Consider the following 21,420-nt stretch of genomic DNA (forward strand, 5'->3'; position numbering starts at 1 on the left):
TCATCGTATACCTGTGCTTCTCCAATCTGATTGAGACGTGGATAGACCATGACACTATATTGACGGCAAGCCTTCCTCATGTCCTCCACACCAACTTTTAAGGATGAATCCCCATCACCCTCGCCTGTTGCCGAGCCCATGGGCAGAACCGACAGTGGATTCGAAGAAAACATACGCCGGTCAATGTCGAACAGAAGCCTCGCTATCAAAAACAATCTCGACAAGTCTCGCGAGGCCCGCCCAAAGCCCCTTTTTCACCGAGAAGATTCGGTCCAGGATTCCCTAAACGAACTTCCCCGGAGCCCGTCGACTTCTGAGAGGGCCTCGCTTCGGAAACGAAGGTCCAGGCCCAGTTCCAAGCACTCGTTTACCAGCCGCGAGTCATCCGGAGCTCATCGACGGCCCTCTCTGTCCATCAACAGGTACCGCACTGCGCCAGATCGCGTCTTTACCAGTCAGGACCTCGACCAGGTTCTAGCCTTGCACACGCGCAGCTGTTCCCTGTTTCAAACATGCTCGACACCATCCAGTGCCCCACAGTCCCCGGGACTTCGCTCAACTGCGCGGTACAGCGCCGAGATCCCTCGTTTCAATATTGATTCCGCAATCCCCAAACACCTCTCGCGAACCAGCCTCCAACAGTCTATTACCCCGGAGCTATCTTCCAACCGCTCAGCGCCATCACCCGCGACCTCGAACTTTTCCTCCCACTCTGGCACCTACTCTCCGACACAGCAAGCATTTCTTCCAGACGACGAAGACCAACACGAACCGTCAACTCCAGCCATTCCTGCTACAACAATGCACTGGACTTCTCCGTCAACTCGCCGTCGTGAGTACGCCGAAATCGACAGATCAACACGTGGACTGCGTGGTCTGGTACGGCGTCTCACGCCGAAATGCTTCACCACGCGGCATTTGCAGCCATTTTACGATGAGAAGAAGGCAGCACGTGGTGATGACGATGCAGCCAGTGTTAGACGGTATCGCATCGATTTGCCCGACGAGGAAGAGGAACATGAGAAGAATCCATGGAAGGAGACGGCAAGGCCCAAGACAGCGCCGGGCCGGTTTGGCAAGGGGTTGCTCAGGAGTTGGGGATGCGGTGGGTCGAAAGGGACGTGAGTCGAAAAGGGGCAAGGGGGCGGCGAAACCAACCAACATACGACGAACGGACCACTACAGAAAAAAAAAACGACATCACTCGACAGACGAATAGGACGATGGCGCCCCTGAAAATTCAAAGCGTGCCCCTCGGCAATGCGGAAAAACGGAAAAGAAAAAGGAGCAAAAAAATTCAAAAGTCCAAATTGGACACTACGGCCGACACTACGATCTACACCCACCAAAACTGCCAACTTTTACACGCACTGTTAATCGATTTACCTTTTGCGCCCCTGCATAGCATCCCGACATACGGGTCAGAGGAAGAGGAGACGCATCACCGGACACTCGACCACTTCCCGACACATACATACACGGTCATCTAAAGTCATCATCTACATATTGAAGCGAGCGAGCGAGCACGGCAATCAGTCAGTCGAGCCCGTCCGGCTGGCTGGGGCGTAAGGCGCAAAGATACCCAACGAGAAAGAAGAGCGGAAAGACGAAAGAATGAGCTGGCTTTTTTTGAATCATTTTTTCTTGCCTTCGGTCGACATATCAGTTTTGATCTTTTGGACCTTTTTAAACATTTGTAGCGTTTGTTTAATTCTCGGAAATCGGTATATATTTTGGCAAAGCGGTTGAGGTTGTACATGGAGAAGAGCATATGATGGGAGTGCTTGGTATGGATACCAGCGAATAAAGCTACCATTCACAAATGATCTTGGAGCTTCAGAGTCTTTTGGTATTTGCAAAAGTGATTTGGATTTATTCCGCAACTTCTCTGGCATCTTCCGCTTTCCTTCCATTGCCTACCAACCACTTTCCTCTACCCCTGTTTCCTTCCTTCGACACAACGCCTGCATGCTTCGTCATTTTCCGCCTTGTCTCTTTCCCCTGCTTCAACGACTTCTCCACGCCCGACGCGTGCTCGAGCTCGTTCCATCCCTGCCCTAACCACCTCCTATCGCGTCCTCATGACGAAGCGCAAGAAAGATGGACAGATCGACATCGCCACCACCCCAACAAACCCCTCACCATCCACCCTCCAACCGTCAATCGCAACTCCACGCACCCGCTGTGCTGTGCCGCCGCTCCCTCGGTGCCATTATCGCCGCTATTATCATCATCACCATCGTCGTCGTCGACGTCGAATGACATCACAGCCTTCTCGTCTTCCCTCCCGTCCCTCCATACGCTATGTCCACGGACCACCACCTTCCTCCCCCACGCGGAAGCAATGGACAGCTTCCAGTCTCCACACACACAAGAGTGCCCACTGTGCCACTGCACCGCTCGCTGCACGTCATTTAGGGTTTGTTTGTTCATTGATCGTCCGTCGGCCCGGCTTCCGCGCCGCCGTCTGTTCGGCCACGTGGTGGTTGCTCCTAGGTAATCCCTCAGCCTTATTCCCGCCGGCGTGCGACGGAGATTTGTGCGCGTGGGGTCTTCGGGGGTTGTAAAGTTGGTGACGCGGGCCTGCGGCATTGGTGGCGCTTGTGGTGCTTGTGGTGCTTGTGGTGATCTTTCTCTGTCGCGTCTTCCATCATAGTGACTTGAGCGTCAGTTCGCCAACCAGGGACTCGACTTGTGGTGGATTGTTACGTTGACGAGATGTGGTGATTTGGCTTCTATGATGTTAAAGTCGCGGATTTAGATGGTCAGTGAAGCTTTATCAGAAGCATTTGAATGGAACTCCCAACAGTACAAACAAATCCATTACTCCAGATTGCTAACTTGACCAAGTTGGTGGACCTCACCAGCTGAGGTATCAATCGACGCGTTTTTCTTGACATGAGGTGCCTCCACACTCTGTACTGGGAGTCAGAATGACGACACTTTCCTCATCACTCATCGCATCTTGTTTGCTGTCGAAGACTGAGGCCAGATTCGCGAGGCACCAGCAGCTGTAACTTATGCTCATTTTGTTGCAGTTGCAGCAGCTGTTATATCCAACCACAGTGAGTGGTCGGTTCTGGCTGGGATGAAATGGCGCAGGGCATTTTTCACATTTGATCTGTCGTGCCTTGATAATTGCTTTGAATCGAGCCAGCTGCCTCCAAAAGTTGTTCTTGATCTTATCGACTTCGTCCATGAATGCTCCATGTTGCGCAAAGGTGTCAATGTGCAGAATCAATTCGCAAAGAATCAAGCTGCGCATCCTCCCATTCGCGATATGAGCTGTCTCGAAGTTGCGAACGATTCTTCCGACGCCTGCAGGGGTGATTCTCGAATCCACGGAGCGGCCGGGTGAGTGAGGTGAGAAGTTCGTCACACTTTCCAGGTCTACTTGGGAGACCTTGTCCAAAATCAACCGCTTGAGATCCCAGCTCTCGAACTTGTGCGCCACATTGTATGTCATGATGCAGGTGTACAATTGCTGCTCGATGTCGGGCTTTTTCTCCTTGTTTGGGCCACTGTGCACTTCGATGTCGAAGAAAGTGCCTGTGTAATAGTACTCAAGAATGAGTTTGACGATCGAGGGGTCTTCGTTCTCCAGGATCATCGTACTTACTCCGTCCTAATGCTTGCACTTTAGCCTCAGTGCAGAAGATGATTGTGACGAGCAATTTTTGAAATCTTGAGGCCTACGTACGACGACTGGAGGCGGGTTTTGGAAGATTCCCCTGAAGTTTTCCGACCTCAGACCCAAAATGAGCCTATGGACATGGAACGTCCTGCTCTGGCAGCGAATGACGAAATCCGTGAAATGCGTGTCTTGGAAATCACTTCGGGGAAATCTCAACAAATCCATGGTCAGGGCTGACATTCCCTCGTTTTGCGCCATAATTGAGACCTCGGCAGGCGTCTTGAAGCGGACTTGATGCGTAAGCCTCCAATATGTGTGGAATGAATACTGTCAGTCGAGAGACGCACTGAGATACTTATTTATGCTGTGCCGCAAAGTCTAAACAACAAGACAAACCCAAACCGCGCGCTTGACTCATGACGACTTTGACGACGCTTATAGAGTTTCTTCCTTACCAATCAAGCGCCAGAATATTCTTTTGCCAGGCTGTTCGGGTACCATCGTCGAAGACAGGTCCTTGCCAACAACTCGTCGCGGGAGGCTGCTAGAAAGCAGCAGACACATTTCTGGGAGGATACACTTCCGAGATAGATTTCCAGATTCTGAAAGGGACTCCTGCACCCTGCACCCTGCTCTTTTTTGACAAAAAACAGCCTGATCCCCGTTGCTTGCCCCTCATGATGGAATTCTTTGTAGATGCATGGTGTGGAGCCGCGAACTCGCGTCATTGCCGCTTCCAGTAATTACTGCATTTAATCTCCTCGAATCCATTGCAGTCCTTAATGAGGCGATGGACCAAGTGCGGGCGCTCGCGCAGTGTGTTGACAAGGGAGGTCGATTGAACAAGGAGGAAGAGAGTGAGGTGACTTGGGAGACAAGACGACGGACGTGAAATACTTCAATGATCTCCGGAAGCTTCCCGGAGCGCATGCTTTAGCTGTAATACTACATTGTATCAGTGCTCCTTCCCACCAAGTCATCCAGCAAGGGAGGGGATTTTCTCAATCAGCAGATATTGAGACCGCCAAAGAAGCAGTTGAAATTCGGGTGTTGTTCAAAGGCTAGGTACTTGCTCTCTCAGAGCCATCTCCTCTCCACACTACGCACATTCATCCCAACCCAATGCCAACGTAGTGCTCTTTCAATTGATCAATCAATCGCCCGCCGCCGACGTTGCGCCCAAAAGAATGCCCCAGTCCCACCCATACCACTGCACTATACGCCGTTTGCGATCCCTTGCACTTTCGCAGAGGGCCACCTGTTCTATCATCGACAACTCAATGCCCATCCATGCCAAAACCTGCGGAGTCCTTGTTGTGAAAGAGAAAAAGATAGAAAAGGAAAAGTGAATCATGCAGAATTCGCGACGTGATGACGTCGAAACTAGAGAGAAAGCAACCTACCAAAGCTGACAAAGACTACGATTTGTCCCATAGGAACAGATCAGACTCCCGGCGCACGTCCCTGCGTTTGAGCCCTCTGGAACTGATGCAGCAAGCCCAGGACTCCAGCACCCCTCGTACTAGCCTCGAGGTCGTCATCAGCAGCATCTCCCTCCGACTCGTCCGGCAGCCACGAGTCGCTGAGGTTGTCATCGTCGTGCTGGCCCGGAATCATATTGGTCGCCTGATGGGCCGCCGCCGCGCCTGCGTCGACCTCTGGTTCCTCCTCGAGCTCTTCTGGGTGCTGGAGCGGTTGGCGAGAGGAGCGGAACCGGGTCTGGTGAGCAGTGTGCCGAGGCGAGTGGTGAGCGCGCGCGCCTAGCAGTGGTGGTTGGTGGTGGGGATCGAGAAGGACTGATTGCATGGGGGATTGAGTGCCCATGGCCGCGCTGGATCTTTGGGCGCGCTGATGCGTCTTCCTGCCTGCACCTTCTCTTCCAGTGGCCATGGCAGGACCATCTATGCCGGCGAATGAGGCTGCGAGGGGAGGGAATGCCGGGGGGAGGTTGAAGAACGAGCGGTGAGTACCACGCGCAGTTGGGTTCTGTCCGTACGCGTGCATAAAGCCCATCATAGACGCGTCCAGCTTGCCGTCCTTTGTAGCAAAATAGTCGTGGCGGAGGTCGTCGGCCGTCTTAGTGTTGGCTTTGTTTTCTTTTGCAATGTTGTCCGCAGTCTTCTTGAAGTCGAAGACCGCGAATGAGCAAACATAGCCCAGGCCATCAACATGTATCGTGAACTCTCGGAAGAAGTCGACGATCCGTGCACTGCTTTTCGGAAGGCTGAAGTAAAGCACGACGGGTGTGCAAGCCATACTCAAGAGCTCTTGAAGGAAGATGACAATCTTCAGCTGGTGTAATTTAGAGAACTCTTTCCGGACCTCATCAGTGTGCAGTCTGTCGCGCCAGGACGCTGGGCAGTAGTGAGTGAAGTGGATGACCTGCTCGAGCGCAAACTCGGGGTCGAGAACGATTTCTTCCCCAGCAATAGAATTGCGCACCACCGCATAGATGGTGGTCAGAATACCGAGCCAGAAGATGACTGTTTGACCGGGTGTAATTTCGAGCCCAAGCAGTACTTCGGGAAAAACGAGGGAGCCAATTGCCAGGACAGCAATATATGTACCCACGATGAAAGCGACAAACTCGTACAGCTGGTTGGTCTTGTTCTTCGGGAACTGTTGAAGATAGCGCTCTGCGTACGGGTAGGCCATATTACGGCGCCGTTCGAAGAGATGGCGGAGTTCGTTGAACTCGCGAAACTTCCATTCAGCTAGCGGAGTGAACATTCTGGAGCCCAACTGCGAAGGGTCTTTTCGGTATTCCTAAGACTGGGTCAGCGGATTCCAAGAACTCGCGCAGTGATACTTACACTAAAGTAGCGAAAGAAAAAGGACACGACAAAGTAAATGACCGTGATTGGGGCAACCAGGATGCTCATCATCGCCTTGTGTTGGAGCCGCTTGTTCATCTGGTCAATCATTTCCTTGCGTCTCTTGGTGTCGAGAAATTCGCGCCTGACGTGTCCATCGACTGTGAATACAAAGTCCATGACGCAGTGATTCAACGCCAATTCCATGGTTCGTGAAAAGAACTGAACACTTCCGAAGAACGGTATGGGTATCGTAAGGTCGAGTATGTCCTTGTTGAATAGGGCAATGAGATAGTTCTCGCGCCGCATGACGCGATTAGCGATGTCGTGCGCATCCATTCTCTGCTTGGAGTGGGCTCCGATGGCTTTCCTGTCGCGCGCCGACACGTTCTCCGCAGTCGTCAAGTTCGCGTCTCGCAACGCCATGAGTCTACTAACCACCAACTGCCATGAAGCCGTTTGGATATCGCTGTCGGGGATGTCAAGCAGGTAGTGGTAAAATTTCTCCATACGTCGAAGCCGCGGGATCTGCGAAGTGACGTGGAACAGCTGGAGGAACCAGAAGACTATGAACAGCCAGAGGACCAAGAGCCACAGACCGTGAATACTGGAGGGAATCAGCGCGATGCATCGTGTGGCTAGAGGTCTATTCTCACTTTCTGATTGCGTTTGGCTTGAAAATTTCACGTAGAGAATGGCTGGTGTGGATCTTGTGGTAGTCGATGCAGAATATCAAAAGCGTGCAAGTTCCCACTATGACAGCGCTCCGCCTAGAGGCGATTAGTACCTAGTATTCAGCATGGTCCGATGAGCTTACACAAGGTTAAGGTAGCTCCTGAGCAAGATGGCCCAAATGCCATGACCTTCGAAGTAATCGTAAACTTCGGACATGAACCGGTCCATGTTATGTACGTTTGCCCACATCCACATGGCTTCTTCCTTTGGGTCCAAGAATGCTGTACCGGCACGTCCTGGACGAACTGGAATAGGAGGCTGTCTCGACGGCGAACGATACTCATCATCATCATGGAGCCGCTGTTGCGCACGAGTCGTGTTCCACTGCGCCCTGGCAGTGCGTGTCGATGGACCAGGGACAGGCGACGGCAGTCGACCAGGGCGAACAGGCCCTCGCTGAGAAAAGTTTCCCTTCATCTTTGTATGCGATGGTCTATTGTTATCTAGAAGGAGTGATGCCGGGACATCGTCGTCGTCATCGGCAGCAACTGGCCGAGGAGGAGCGTTCCGCATCCATTTTGGTCGATTAATTGTAGGCCTCCCAGATTGCCTCTCTCCATGGCCTTTCAAGAAGGTGCTCTGGTTTGTTGTTTGGCTCTCCGTATCTTCGGCAAGCAAGTGATCCAGGTCCGTGTCTTGGAAACGAGCTTCCAGATTCTCTTCATCTAATGCTGCCCCCGCCCGATCTCCACTCCCTCCTCTCCGTGTCCTAGAATGCCCCCGGCCGAGTGGTTCGTATGTGGAATCCTCGTCGTCGCCCGAGGGAATCAATCGCGACAGGAAGTGTGAAGTCATCGTGGAGCAACGTCAAACTGAGTGGTCGTGAGACCTGGATGTTTACTGGAGGAGCTGCAGCGTCTTTGAAAACAACGCGGGGGTGGTGTTGGATAGAAATGCCGGGAATACCAGCCAACGTTGTTTGTTGGGAAGTGTCTAGGCGTGGTGCAGGCGGCGGGACAAGGCGTTATCTTGTTGCCGGGTTGCTGGATGCGACTGGGGTGCTCCGATGGGGCGAAACTGCGCGGTAAAGGAGCAAATGAGGTCTCCATGTGCCGCAGACTGGTAGTTCGTCACATGGAGCGTGTAAAGAGGTCAGGAAGTCGATCGCGTGCGTCAGGCGGAGAGTTTGGGGTGGTGATGGCGGAGGTCTGAGCGGGACGAATGACGCCAGAGCCGCTGCCCACCGCCTTATTCTCCGCCCGGCTCGGGTTAGTTGCTCCGTTCGAGTGCCCCGATATCCCCGATTGACACCGTGACCGAATCGCCCTGATACAAAAACACCATAATGTCGAGACCAGGCCTGCCCAGCCGCCCATCCGGCGAGTTTGGTGATGCTTCTCTTCCTGGAGCTGGCCAGCGGTCCACGGCATTATCGTCCAGAATCTCGTCCGTTCTCTCGGCTTCCTATGCTGACCTCGAGATTCGCGATGCCCTGGAAACTCTCGATGCTCGCCATGTCAAAAACACACAGGACATGCGCCGCCAGCTAAGGCTTGACGTACAACGCGAAGTCATACAATGCAACGGAGAAATTGTCCAAGACTTTGGCAAAGTGGCCGAGGTTGTTATCCTCCGCATACCACTCCATCCTCCTTACTAACTATTTTCAGCAATTGCGTCGCGTCGGGACTGCCATCCAAGCCTTGAATAATTGCTGCGCTGATATGCGTGCTCAAATATCGGCTGCTCACGAAGAAACAAAGCCAATGTTGGAGGAGACGTCCACGTTGATGAACCAAAAGACCGAAATCGAGAAGAAGCAACGACTCCTGGATGCTCTCAAGTCTCACTTCATTCTCTCAGACGATGAACTCGTCACTCTTACTTCCACCGTCGAGCCTGTCAACGACGATTTCTTCCAGCTTCTGACTAGAGTAAAGAAGATTCATCATGACAGCCAGCTGCTCCTGGGAACCGAAGACCAGCGGCTCGGGCTGGAGGTTCTCGAGCAGAGCTCCAAGCATCTTAGCGCTGCCTTTCAAAAACTTTATCGATGGGTACAGCGCGAGTTCAAAACGCTCGATCTTGAGAACCCGCAAATCAGCGCATCAATTCGCCGCGCGCTGCGGGTGCTCGCAGAGAGACCACCATTATTCCAAAGCTGCCTCGATTTCTTCGCCGAGGCCAGAGAGCATACACTATCCGACTCCTTCTACTCTGCTCTGACCGGATCATCCCCTGAGAATGAAGTCACGAAGCCCATTGAGTTCCATGCACACGACCCACTCCGCTACGTAGGAGACATGTTGGCCTGGGTCCATTCCACGACCGTTTCCGAACGAGAGGCCCTCGAGGTACTGTTCATCTCTGAAGGGGATGAAATTACCAAAAGCATTCAGCAAGGCCTAGAAAGTGAGCCGTGGCTGCGCGGTGAAGAGGGAGAGGAGATCTTTGATGGGAAGAAGGCGCTCCATGAGCTCGTGAGCCGCGATCTCGCGGGTGTGGCCAGGCTTTTGAAGCAACGCACAGAACAGGTGGTCCAAAGCCACGAAGATGCTGTGCTGACGTACAAGATTGCCAACCTGCTGGGATTTTATCACAACACCTTCTCAAAACTGATCGGAGCCGACTCTGCAATCCTCGAAGTCCTTGGAAGTTTGGAAGAGACCGCACTCCGACAATTCAGATCCAACATGAGAGATCATGTGGCCAGCGTTCAGAGTGACCTGACTGTCGTCCCGGCGGACTTGACACCTCCCGAATTTTTGGACGAAGCATTGGAAATGCTGCAGGCGCTTCTCAAGAGCTATGATTCTTCCATGACGGCGCTCGACAATCGTGAAAAAGGATTCCAGCCTGTTCTCACGGAAGCCTTGGATCCTTTCCTGAGCGGCTGCGAAAACCTCCACAAAGGGCTGCGCGAGCCGGACAATGACGTCTTCGCGGTCAATTGCTTGTTGGCGGCTGTGGACGTGCTCAGGCCTTTCCAATTCGTCAGTGTAAGAATTCTGGGGATTGAAAAAACACTGCAGGATCACGCTTCAAATCTAGTTGCGTCTCAGCACCGTTGGTTCCTCCATACATCTGGCTTGTATCCCCTCAAGGCCGTGTTGGACGAGCTGTCTGATTCCACTGCGGACATCAAAACGATCCCCGACCTTGCGCAATTCAAACCAGACAAATTGATCGTGGCGGGACAACAACTGGACGATTTCCTGCCCTCAGCCTTGATGGAGGCGATGGACAACGTCAAAAGGCTGCGCAGTGCAGGGCTTGCTCAGAAAATCACAGAGCAAGCTGCGGAAAAATTCTGCGAAGACTTTGAATTTGTCGAGAGCAGGATCCTGGCCGCAGATGAATTAAGAGTAGTGGAAAACGGCGATGAGGAGCCTAGACCGGGATTGAGAGAGCTCTTCCCTCGCACCAGTGGAGAGATTCGGGTGCTGCTCAGCTAAATGCGACCACCATACATAGCTTCGTAGAAACTCCATATTCTCCAATGCCTCATTCCATTCCTGGAGCCCAGATCATACCAAAGAAAAATGCCGAATTATATGCTTATTTTTTGTGTCTCCCTGTGCAAAGTGGGGCTACGCCAACTGTCCTTTATGCCTGCGACTGCTTCTTCTCCCACTCCTCCGGAGTATGGCACTTTGGTGTCCAGGCGTGGATGGCGGCAATCTCGTCCTTGAGCGCGGCGTTGACCAAGCGGTGACGGGCGAGGGTGGTCTTCTTGGCGAATTGTGGGGAGACGATTATGGCTTCAAACATCTGACCGCAGCCACCTAACCAGCGCGTCGTCAGTGAAGAGGAACCGCGGAAGTAGTCTGGCGGAGAAGCGCACCAGACATGTCTATGATGTCGACGTGGACTGCGCCAAGTCGCTGCTCCAAGGCGCCCTTCAAGTGTTCGGGTGTGACGCCGGAAGACATTTGGTTCTGCGAAGCTTCAACGTCAGATGGCGCGCTCATAGTCAGGTATGCGGGGCGTTGTCGGTACCAGGTAAATAGTGAGTGAGGACTTGGGGTGAGAGGATCAGATAACGGGGAAAATCAGGTCCTCGGGCGTCAGAGCGGGTGGGAAAGAGGGACCTAGGGGATGACGTGAGCGCTCGCCGGGTCGTCGATGCGCGCAGGGATTCCTCGGGGATCCGACGCCTGGATCAATCTGCGATAAGATTGGAGAGACACTGCTCAAACCGCCTGTCCAACAAACAAACGTCTTGCTTCCTCTTCGTCCGACTTGACATGCTCTCGGCTGGTCTGGTACGACGTTCTCTCGCCATGTCTTCCGCCGTCACCTCCGCGCCTTTTTCGCGCGCCGTCGTCAGTGCCATGCGGAAACTGTACGTTTTGTTGACTCGTGTAAAATTCATGCTGATTTTGGGCAGCTATCCAGAAGCTCTGGCGGACAAGAGTTGGGATAACACAGGACGTGAGTTTCCGGATTTGGTCTTTTGGAGCTGTCTAACAGATATCCCTCCAGTACTACTTGAAGCACCGTTCAATCCAAAGAACCGCAAAAACAACTCGGTCTTGCTCACAGTCGACCTGACCAAGGCTGTTGCTGATGAAGCCATTGAGCGCCAAGACTCAATTGTTGTTGCGTACCGTCAGTCTTACTTTCAATTCCTTATATGAAGGTTTCTGACAGGTCCTAAGCGCAGATCCAATTATCTTCAGAGGCCTCAAGTCCTTGACTCTTGCCAACACACAGCAGCAGTCTCTTTTGAGACTCGCTGCGGAAGGAATCAGCGCAAGCAGAATTCATCCATGTCATTTTTGGTTGTTTACTAAAACAGTGCATAAAGGTCTACTGTCCTCACACAGCAGTCGATGCCGCACCTGGTGGACTTGGCGACTGGCTTGCGGACATTGTGACCGGAACGCCGGCAGACTCGACGAGTTCTTCCAAGCAATCGCAAGCCACTACTCCTCTGACCGACTTGAACGACCCCTTTGTTGGCGAACGGCCCTACTACCAGCTGAGGCACCATCCGTCTCAGCGCAGTCTTTCTCAGGTCGGCGACCTTACTCTGTGGGTACGACCTCTGATTTCAATGCAACTCCAACTGATTTTGAGCAGTGCCACCACACCTCACACGCGTGAGGCCATCACCCCTGTGACCAATGTGCCCGGTGTCGAGGGTGCTGGAATGGGCCGCGTGGTCCGATTTGAAAGCCCCCAGTTGCTCACCTGGATCATCGACCGCATCAGTAGGGGCATGGGCAATCCCAAGGCTTTCACGATTGCAATCCCCCAGGGCAGTAGCATCGAGGACTTGACCGTCTCCAGTGTCGGCATCTGCGCAGGCAGTGGCGGATCACTGTTCTCTGGTCTCGATGTCGATTTGCTCTTCACTGGAGAGCTGTCGCACCACGAGGCTCTTGCTGCCATCGAGAAGGGCCAAGTTGTAATCACGCTGTTCCACTCTAACACGGAGAGAGGTTACCTGCACAACGTGCTCAAGCAGCAGCTCATGACCCAGGTGAGAGAGGAGTGGGACTATCTGAGGAGTGAGGAAAAGGGCAGAAGTGACCTCGACAGCCTGACACGAGAGGCGCTTGAGGATGACTTTGCAAGTGTCGAGGTCAGCGAGAGGGATAGAGATCCTTACGGTATTGTCATTGCTCAGGAGCAGTGAACGAAGCATGGTGAAAAATTTTCTCAATGATTCCGATTGAAACAGCATCATCAGACCAAATGAGAGAATAACGAGGCCTCTATCAAAAAACATATGTTGTCGAGTGATTGATCTCCCAGCACTCGGTACCTACTATTTGGGGACTAGTCTCGCGTAATCGGCCTATCGCGTGGCGATACACTGCCGAAGCCAGCCCGCAGACTGGAAATTCGAAATCCTCAACACCACACGCAGCGCCCGCTAGCCCGACGACCACGCCCGACCGACCAACGACCCTTCGACGTCTCCCTCCTAGCTCAATCCAAGAAGCGCATATCAAAATGGACTCCGCCAAGGTTCCCGTCAAGCTTGTCAAGGTCACCCGCGTGCTCGGCCGCACCGGTAAGAAAATCCACTCCCGGGACGGCCTCTGGACGACCGTGGCCGCCCGTCTTGTCGAGCCGACGAGAGATGCTGACGCTGCGATTTTTTAGGCTCCCGCGGTGGTGTCACTCAGGTCCGCGTCGAGTTCATGGACGACACTGTGAGTGACGAGCACTTTTCGAGAGATCCACAAGTCGCAGACTAACAATAATTCCAGACCCGTAGCATCATCCGCAACGTCAAGGGCCCTGGTGAGCAAACCCGCCGCAACGCACGATGAAACCCCGCACACGAAAGTCCGAATACACTAACGCAGGCGCCATCGTAACAGTCCGCGAGAACGACATCCTCTGCCTTCTCGAGTCCGAGCGCGAGGCCAGGAGGCTGCGCTAAGCCGTCCCGCCTTGGTTTTCCTGTCGTGTTTCTTCTCGCTCGTGGTGGGGGCAGTCGGTTCTTCTCAAACACTTTTTTGGCACAAAAAAAGGCTGGGGAATGGACTGTATATGGACGCAATGGAGGCGGTAGCAAGCTAGCTGCAGCTGCAGCGGCGGAAACGACTTTCTACGATGTGTTGGCTCTCTGGATTCGAAACAACGGGCAACACCGCAAGCAGGCGCGCACGGCGGCATCAACCTCACACCTGACGTGCGTCGCTTCTTCGGGCTGAGCTGAGAGAATCGGTGGGCTGGGGTATTCTAGGAGGGTTGAATGGAACAACAACAAAAAAAGAACCAAAGCCTTCAAGTGCCTCCTTCCGTCCTGGGATTGCGCATACGGTGAATCGCAGCCAGATATACGATATCAGAGACGAATAGGAACACCCCAACGAGCTCAGCATTCTGCGCCCTGACACGCTCTTCAAATTCCCATTCGCCGGCTTCACTGCGTTTCGCAAAGCACATTCATACGAACCGAAACTGCAACCACAATTTTGAGCAGACCTCAACTCGGCCAGTACGCTGTCCTTACGACTTGGCAACTCCCGTCCCACGCCGAAGCACATCACCCACGAATACCTACTCACGAACCTTTGCTTCACTCCACCCAGAACTTGCCCATTAACTCAGGCCTCAAAGCCAGGTAGAGTTGCGCCATGCCTCATGCCCAAGGTTGCGTTTACTCGCCTACCTGATTCGCTGATGTCACTTGCCCCTATCTATGTTAATATGTTGTTAGATGGACTCACAATCCCGCGTACAACTCAAATCACCAGCACTGCCCCGAACGCCTGGATTCACTTGCAAAGTCTCTCCCTTGACACACTGATGCCACACGCAGGGGAACGCTTAGATTGCTGCTGTCGACTTTACCACGACAACCGCTGGTCAACGGCTCTCATCATACTAACGGTCTGCCAAATCCCGCTCTCCAAAACTTACCTACTTACAATCTCAACTCATATAGCTGTCTCGCAGGGAGTTTCGTTTCGGACCATGACAGACCTAGACGCCGGCGCCAATCAATCCACCCAATCGAGCTACCAAGAGCAAACAAGACCAACCCCATCTTCGCCTGCAACATGACTTGCCTAGACATTCAAAGGCTTGGTATGGTGTCCAGTGTGCCAGGCACGCTCCGGGGTCACGTCGTTTCCGTTCAGGTCCATATGCTCTAAAGCTACTTTCTCCCAACATTGTCTCACATAGCTGTTTGTCAGGTGGGTTTCCGAATCACAACAGGCGCCGGCGCCAGTCAATCCACCAAGAGCAACACAACATCAACCCTCCCTCGCCAGCAACAACGTAACCGAACGGTCAAAGACATAGTCCCAGCACGCGTAATCACTGCTCCGCGGCTCCACAACCGCCATCCTATGCCCTCAACGGTGCTGTCTCCAACCTGGCTGGCTCACAAGCATAATCGCCCAGCCACATACTCGGATGGGAGACCTCGTGTAATCTCGAATATCTTCGAATAGTGAAATCTTGTATCTACATCTCTCTCAAGCCATATATGTACTAGCATCTTGTCTCTCTCGTGTCTTTGAAAACAACACCCAGCGCCAACGCGAAAAAGAGGACGACAACAAGACGAGAAACGAAAAACAATCTCTGCTCTAATCGCTCAATGCGCAACACCCTCCAACCCCCAAATAACAACAAAGAGGTCTCTTACCACAGGTTCTCCGCCGTCATCTCCCATCCCCATCCCCCATCTACGCCACCATCCCAACCTCAACCTCGACATCATCCACCCTCTCCCTCAGCGTCCTCGGCTCCAGCAACAGCCTGCCGGCCGGTCCGCTCTTCTCCAAGAAGCCCTCGGTGCGCGAATGGATGCGGCGGCCCCTCAACCAAGTGTCGGTGACGACGCCGCGCAGCGCGCGCCCCTCGTATGGGCTGCACTTGTTGCGGAAGAGCATGGTGCGCGGCTCGACGACGAAGGTGGCCGCGTCGTCGAAGACGGCAATGTCGCCGTCGTACCCCACCGCCAGGTCGCCCTTGGTCGCCTCCAGTCCCACCTGCCGCGCCGTGTTGCGGCTACACCACCGCACCACGTCTTCGATGGTTGGGGTGGGTGTGGATGTAGATGCAGGCGCGGCGGCGTTCTTGCGGCAGACTTCGGTCCACAGGATGCTGAGGCCCAGCCCGACGCTGCTGACGCCGCCCCAGGCGGCGAAGAAGTCGCCGTCGCCGCCGTCGGTGCTGTGCGGCGCCGTGACGACGCCATCGGACAGCGTGGCGGGCAGGAGCTTGAGGTTGGGCGTGCACGGCGAGTGGTCGCTGACGACGGTCTTGATGACGCTGTCGTCTGGCCGCAACATCTCTGCCCACAGCCCGTCCTGGTTGCACTGCTCGCGGATCGGCGGGCAGCACTTGTGCCGCGTGTCACCCTCCTTGACGGCTTCGGCTGCCAGCGACAGGTAGTGGAAGCACGTCTCGGCGGTGATCTTGACGCCGCGTGCCCGCGCCTCGCGGAGCATTGGGATGGCTTGCACGGCCGACAGGTGCACGATGTGCAGGTCTAGCTGCGGTGCCAGCGGCGCCAGCGAGAGAATCTCCGAGATTGCGTATGTTTCGAAGGAGGGCGGGCGCGAGTCGAGGAATGTTTGGTAAGTGGTGAGCGGGCCCGAGGGCTTCAATGGCGGCGCCGCGAACGACACATCGTCGCCCACGGAAGCGGTGATGGGCGGAATCATTTCTGCGTGAAACATGACGGTCGTAGGCTCGTCGGCCAGCTCGGCCAGCACCTTTTTGATATCGTCGGACGAGACGGCCGGGAACTCTTCGACCTGTGCTTAACATCAGTACGGCGACGCGGAGGAGCTCGAAAGATGGTACTCAACGCACCCCACTCTCAATTAAGAACCCCTTGAATCCCCTCACCCCGGCCTTGACCAGCGCCTTTAGCTCCTTCTCATTGCCAGGAATGATGCCGCCGTAAAATCCAACATCAACCCAACACTTGCCGCGCGCGGCCTCAATCTTGATATCCAAATTCTCTACCGTGGTAGTTGGCGGGATGGCATTGAGTGGCATGTCAATGACAGTCGTGACACCGCCAAAGGCCGCCGCCTGCGTACCTGTCCAAAAGCCTTCCCATTCCGTGCGGCCTGGCTCGTTAAGATGGACGTGGGCGTCGACGAGACCGGGCAGCAGGATCTTGGGCGAGTAGTCGACGTACGGCGTGCCTTGGGGGAAATCGGAGCGCGGCAAGACCGAGTGGAAAATGGACGTGACTTTGCCAGTGATGGTCGAAATTACAATCGTGGCTTCGGTAAGGCGGCCAGACACAACGGCGCGCGAAGAGGCAACGACGGTGATGGGGGGCACCGTCGTTGTCGAGGCTGGCGTAGACGCAGTCTCTTCTGTTGCGTGAGGAGCCATCGAGGTGGTTGGGTGCCGTGTATGGTCGACGGGACGCGTTGGAGGTGTTGGTAGAGAATTCAGCAAGACCAAAGACAGCACACTCGGTCAGAGCACGCGGCTGAAAAGATAAAAGCAAGGGTAATTCTGGACTATGATCTACAAAGCCAGCCCTGGGGAAGCTTGGAGGTCCCCCGCACGCAGAGAGATAAGGGGTTTCCGGGGAATAGGTAGGTAGGGGAGGTAGGAGATAAGGACGGGAGATTGGTTGGAGGGACAGAGAGATAAAGAGAGAATGAACACAGCGCCGGGAGCAAAGGCAAAAGAAATAAATCAGACGAGAAATAAGCAGTCCGGGGTACGGGCAGTCTGTGGTTCTTATCAGAGCAGGGCCAAAATTGGAAATGGGCAAAAGGGCTAGCCAGCGTGCAAGTCGTCGAGTTGGACGGGACCGACCGCCGCCCGAGGTCGATGCTGAGGACGTCTGCGCGGCTGCACGGCACAAAGACCGCGTCCGGCCAAAACAATAACACGGACGGCTGGAGGCATTGTCGTCGTCTCGTTTCGTCTGTTCCGGTTGGTTGTCGTGAACAAAAAGGGAGGTCGTCGAGCGGCCGGATTACTCGAGAGAAATGTCGTCGGGGCCTTATCGACAACCAAGGAACCAGCCACGGAGCCACGTTGAAGCCGATTTGCGCCCTGAAGCTTCCCTGCGATCTTCTCCCGCCACATCCCCGCGAGCCGCTCTTTTTCCCGGGCCATCCAACAAAGCAAATCTTGCCTCGTTTGAGCTACTGCATCGCTGCTCGCCGTCCTGGACAACACTCCACCAACCCACCGCTCGCCGTCTCATCATGTTTCCATTGAGTAACCAATTGCCCGGCCGCTGCACCAATTGTGGTTCCTGAGCGGCGCCCCGTCTCGAGGTCCTTCTGGGCCAGCCTGGCCGCAACCACCACCTTCGGCTCTTCAGTCGCTCCCAAAGACCGTCGTTCATCCCCACGCTTTTAGAGATACTTCTTCTCAATCTTCGTCGACGCCGTCTCCTTCGCCTCGGTCCCTCCCGTCAGCCACCCCTCCCTCCACAAGCGCTCCTCAGCCCATGTCAAGGGCGTCAGCACGAGCGCCGCAACATTGCAAAAGACCATCGCGAAGAGCTGCCAAATCCAGACGAGGAGGAATGCCGGCGGGAAAACGAACCGCGGAAAATCGGTCGTCTGGTAGAGGTCGTTTTGGCTCGCGATGTAGTACTTGCTGCCGGCGACGGCCGAACTGCTGCTCTGCCCGTTGGTGCTGGCGGTCCGGACGCTGCTTGAATCCGCTACTGCATCTTCATAAGGCGAGTGCTTTTCGAGCTGCAATACCGTGACCAGCGATACGGGCGCGTAGTGAAATGGTATGAACCAGATGCGGAAGATTTGCGAAACGTGCACGTATAGGATGAGGTTTTGCTTGTCGAACGCTACACGGACAAATCGCGTAAGCTCATGGTCGCAAATGAGTGCCTGGGTTCCCGTCGCCAGATCCCAACTGCCAGAGCTCGGGGAGCAGGAGATGGGCGGCACATACCAACGGAATTGATGGAAATATCGACGCGCGGGCTCATGATTTTGTAACAGCGGTAAAGGCCATGGATCAGCAAGCGACTGTTTCTGAACTTGCCAGTCCGACAAAAGGGATGCACAAGTGTAGCATTGCGCGTAAAGTACTTGTCAATGGTCTCGCGTTGTACCGACGGCGGCGACTGGGTGAGTGAACGAACGACTTGCGAGATCTCCTGCTCTGGCGCCGGACGTCAACGGATGCAATCGACAAAGCAACTCGAGCATCAAATTGGAGCAGTACCTGGGTTCTCCATTTTGGGCGGTGATGAGGTGAAGTCGAAGTAAAGGTTGTTGCGTGCTTGAAGCTGCAGGTGACGCGCTGCGCCTTCCGGGTTCACTTCACTTGGGTTTCCCCTCGACTGCCCTGGGAGCTCCAGGATCATTGGCGTCTGACGTCATCGGCACATGATGGCCGTGTCACCAGCGTTTTTGATATCTTGTTGTATTACTACGGCATGCCATCAATTTTGCTCTCCTCCTATGTACATGGTCACCACTTCGCTGCCTCAGTCGACCTTGATCGACCCGTAAATCTTTAGTACAAACAACCATGATGCGAAGAAACCAATGGCACCTGTAAAAACACGTCAGTCGGACAGCTCTGCTCTTGTCATCAACGCGAAACTTACCGGTGAGCACAAAGAAAAGAGTGCTGATGAGAGCGCTGTATCCCAAGTACAACACTCCGCTCGTCCAGCTTCCAAAGCTGAGCGCCTTGACCCAGTACAAAAGTGCATACGCAAACACGTACGCCGCGCTTGCGCCAGCCGTGCAAAACGCCCTCCACTGCCAGTGGTAGTTTTCCGCGCACAAAAGGAAGTAGATCATCAAAACCGTGACGGCCGCGCAAGTGATGATCATCAAGCCGTAGCAGACGAAAAGGAATCCGAACATGTAGTAGACCTTGCTGAACCAGATGCTGTTCATGATAAAATACAGCTCGACAAAGATGGCTCCGAATGGAAGAACACCCACAAGCAGCATGCTGGGGAGCGGCCGCAAGTATCCGGAAGTAGGAGGAATCTGTCGCGGGATCTGGTTGGTGCGCACTGGCGTGTCTGTGGACTGGTGCTTGAATCCAACCCAAGAGCCCACCAAGGATAGCGGCACGCTGATGAGGAACCAGATGCACACGAGAGCAATCATGGTGCCGAATGGGACAGCCCCGCTGGCTTGTCGCGCCCAGACAAAGAGGTTGAGCAGGAAGAAGATGCAGAAGACTACAGCAGGAAGAGCCACCGGCGTGTACGCAAAGCACTGCTTCCACTTCTCACCGTGGAAGAACTTGTAGACTCGCGACGAGCAGTATCCGCCGATAAATCCAAACAGAGTGTATAGGAGCAGCATGACCGTTCCCAGGGCTCCTCGGTTGGACGGCGAAAGGAATCCGAGCATGGCAAAAGCAATGGTGAAGCCCGACATCATGAAGAGCTGAGCGCCGTTTCCGATGAGGACAGCGAGTGCCAGCGGGTTCTTTGGAGGCCTGAAGACATCTCCGTGTACCAACTTCCAGCCAGAATCCTCTTGGACTCCCTCGTCTGCCAAGCTGGTACCTGACAGGTCCTCCAAGGCGAACTGCTCGAGGCGGTTATATCTCGCAATGTCTTTCCTAAGCGTGCGAATCAAGATTGTTGTGACCATGGTGACCAGGAATACAACAATCACAGCCGAGTTGACGAGAGAAAACCAGTGAATCTTGGGGTCGTAAACGTGGAGGTATTTGTCCCACCGGGTTGCGAACGGCGTCATCGAAGGTCTCCAGTACACGCTGTACGTGAAGAGCACATTGGTGTCGGCGGTCTCGGACAGGACAATGGGTGTTGAGTCGTCTCCACACTCTGCCTCCTCTTCATTGATGTATTTTGAGCCTGACAGAGAACGCGGCTCGACCAGAATGCCAACCACGCGGTACTGATTCGGTCCCGCCTGGTGATAGTCAATCAAAATGTCGTAGTGATTGTTCAAAATCGGCTTTCCATCCTTGACCGCTCCCAGAGCAAAGCCTGGGCTGTAAAAGTTGGTACCATCGTTGGGGTCGTGCTTCAGCTGGCCAGCGGGGAGCCCGTCTATCAACCAATTGAGATTGTAATTTTGCTCTATTCTCAAGTTGACAAACTTGGCGTCCCGGGGCTCATATGTCTGTTCGCGGCACACTGCTTTGCAGGTTTCATTCTTTCTCATGTGCAGCTCATACGGGGATGTCTGTATCCTGTCGCCAAAGAGGATGCTCCCTAGCGATTCGGAGATTTGCTTGGCACCGCCGCTGGGTTGGCAGAAGTGGAAAGCCTGGTGATAGTAGTCGAATGAGAAGACGGAGCGGACTTGAGGATCGCTAGGCGAATTTGCTGGAGACAGATGGTTGACGTGTAGCGGTACTTTGTCTGTCTCTTTGTAGGAGGTTGGGAGAACTCCGGGGAGATAGTATGAATGAGCTGGAGCGGGTCCAAGAGCGAGGATTATGGACAGGAGCGCTCCATACGAGCCACGGTCGCTGAGGCGCATGGTCGACGGTCGGGTGGGTAGGTAGGTGTCGCTGCACAGCAGCGGGCGGCGAATGGTCGGAGTCGCCGCGCGCTCGGCTTCGAGTTGAGGCCGCGGGCGACTCTGAAGGCAGAAGCGGATCGAGCGTCCGAGAAAGGGGTCGGCGAAGCACGCGACAGTCGTAGGGGTGCGAGCGAGCAGCCCAGAGCGTTGTCTGGGGCAAGGGCGTGGTTGTGACTTGTGAGGTTGCAGGTGTTGGGTGAGTGTTGGAGAAGAAAGCTGTCCCAAGTCGGATCATTGCCGGGATGCTGTTGCGCTCGCTGTTCCCTGCCCGCCGCTGCGTCGTCATCAGGGCAACGCACCAACAAAATCAATACTCTCGCACTACTCATGCGTTGGA

The 21,420-nt window shown here is 54.4% G+C and overlaps 10 protein-coding genes across 10 annotated transcripts; 4 read left to right on the forward strand and 6 right to left on the reverse strand.

Annotated features, from left to right (window-relative positions):
• Positions 1-78: 78 nt before the first annotated feature.
• On the forward strand, positions 79-1,125 carry BKA78DRAFT_299267 (uncharacterized protein; the record flags this gene model as incomplete). Its single annotated transcript, XM_066887031.1, has 1 exon — positions 79-1,125. One exon carries the CDS (start codon positions 79-81, stop codon positions 1,123-1,125), a length of 1,047 nt encoding a protein of 348 aa, XP_066739584.1.
• Positions 1,126-2,875: 1,750 nt separating this feature from the next.
• On the reverse strand, positions 2,876-3,610 carry BKA78DRAFT_361462 (uncharacterized protein; the record flags this gene model as incomplete). Its single annotated transcript, XM_066892442.1, has 1 exon — positions 2,876-3,610. One exon carries the CDS (start codon positions 3,608-3,610, stop codon positions 2,876-2,878), a length of 735 nt encoding a protein of 244 aa, XP_066739585.1.
• A 1,467-nt stretch (positions 3,611-5,077) lies between these two features.
• On the reverse strand, positions 5,078-7,977 carry BKA78DRAFT_258105 (autophagy protein Apg9-domain-containing protein; the record flags this gene model as incomplete). The annotated part of the gene is made up of 4 exons (XM_066885252.1): positions 5,078-6,400; positions 6,448-7,054; positions 7,104-7,217; positions 7,265-7,977. 4 exons carry the CDS (start codon positions 7,975-7,977, stop codon positions 5,078-5,080), a joined length of 2,757 nt encoding a protein of 918 aa, XP_066739586.1.
• Positions 7,978-8,467: 490 nt separating this feature from the next.
• BKA78DRAFT_356418 (oligomeric Golgi complex subunit 6) lies at positions 8,468-10,577 on the forward strand (the record flags this gene model as incomplete). The annotated part of the gene is made up of 2 exons (XM_066892055.1): positions 8,468-8,743; positions 8,793-10,577. 2 exons carry the CDS (start codon positions 8,468-8,470, stop codon positions 10,575-10,577), a joined length of 2,061 nt encoding a protein of 686 aa, XP_066739587.1.
• A 151-nt stretch (positions 10,578-10,728) lies between these two features.
• On the reverse strand, positions 10,729-11,093 carry BKA78DRAFT_258022 (bola protein; the record flags this gene model as incomplete). Its single annotated transcript, XM_066885239.1, has 2 exons — positions 10,729-10,907; positions 10,967-11,093. 2 exons carry the CDS (start codon positions 11,091-11,093, stop codon positions 10,729-10,731), a joined length of 306 nt encoding a protein of 101 aa, XP_066739588.1.
• Positions 11,094-11,317: 224 nt separating this feature from the next.
• On the forward strand, positions 11,318-12,925 carry BKA78DRAFT_324734 (GTP cyclohydrolase 1 type 2/Nif3). The gene is made up of 6 exons (XM_066889311.1): positions 11,318-11,467; positions 11,513-11,556; positions 11,608-11,733; positions 11,789-11,877; positions 11,933-12,159; positions 12,208-12,925. The coding sequence occupies exons 1-6, from the start codon at positions 11,370-11,372 to the stop codon at positions 12,764-12,766; spliced, it is 1,143 nt and encodes a 380-aa protein (XP_066739589.1). The 5' UTR covers positions 11,318-11,369; the 3' UTR covers positions 12,767-12,925.
• A 161-nt stretch (positions 12,926-13,086) lies between these two features.
• BKA78DRAFT_333497 (40S ribosomal protein eS28) lies at positions 13,087-13,522 on the forward strand (the record flags this gene model as incomplete). The annotated part of the gene is made up of 4 exons (XM_066890088.1): positions 13,087-13,147; positions 13,240-13,289; positions 13,347-13,380; positions 13,461-13,522. 4 exons carry the CDS (start codon positions 13,087-13,089, stop codon positions 13,520-13,522), a joined length of 207 nt encoding a protein of 68 aa, XP_066739590.1.
• A 1,762-nt stretch (positions 13,523-15,284) lies between these two features.
• On the reverse strand, positions 15,285-16,956 carry BKA78DRAFT_333498 (allantoinase; the record flags this gene model as incomplete). Its single annotated transcript, XM_066890089.1, has 2 exons — positions 15,285-16,361; positions 16,420-16,956. The coding sequence occupies 2 exons, from the start codon at positions 16,954-16,956 to the stop codon at positions 15,285-15,287; spliced, it is 1,614 nt and encodes a 537-aa protein (XP_066739591.1).
• A 986-nt stretch (positions 16,957-17,942) lies between these two features.
• Positions 17,943-18,721, reverse strand: BKA78DRAFT_257612 (uncharacterized protein; the record flags this gene model as incomplete). The annotated part of the gene is made up of 3 exons (XM_066885204.1): positions 17,943-18,185; positions 18,261-18,397; positions 18,505-18,721. Coding segments are annotated over 3 exons (597 nt in total), but the record flags the coding sequence as incomplete, so codon positions are not given.
• Positions 18,722-18,840: 119 nt separating this feature from the next.
• BKA78DRAFT_324743 (uncharacterized protein) lies at positions 18,841-21,366 on the reverse strand. The gene is made up of 2 exons (XM_066889312.1): positions 19,169-21,366; positions 18,841-19,113 (listed from the first exon to the last, which is right to left on the reverse strand). The coding sequence occupies exons 1-2, from the start codon at positions 21,039-21,041 to the stop codon at positions 19,046-19,048; spliced, it is 1,941 nt and encodes a 646-aa protein (XP_066739593.1). The 5' UTR covers positions 21,042-21,366; the 3' UTR covers positions 18,841-19,045.
• Positions 21,367-21,420: the final 54 nt, after the last annotated feature.

This window comes from Phyllosticta capitalensis (assembly GCF_038381095.1).
Source record: "Phyllosticta capitalensis strain CBS 128856 chromosome Unknown BKA78scaffold_11, whole genome shotgun sequence".
Classification (NCBI taxonomy): Eukaryota; Fungi; Ascomycota; class Dothideomycetes; order Botryosphaeriales; family Phyllostictaceae; genus Phyllosticta; species Phyllosticta capitalensis.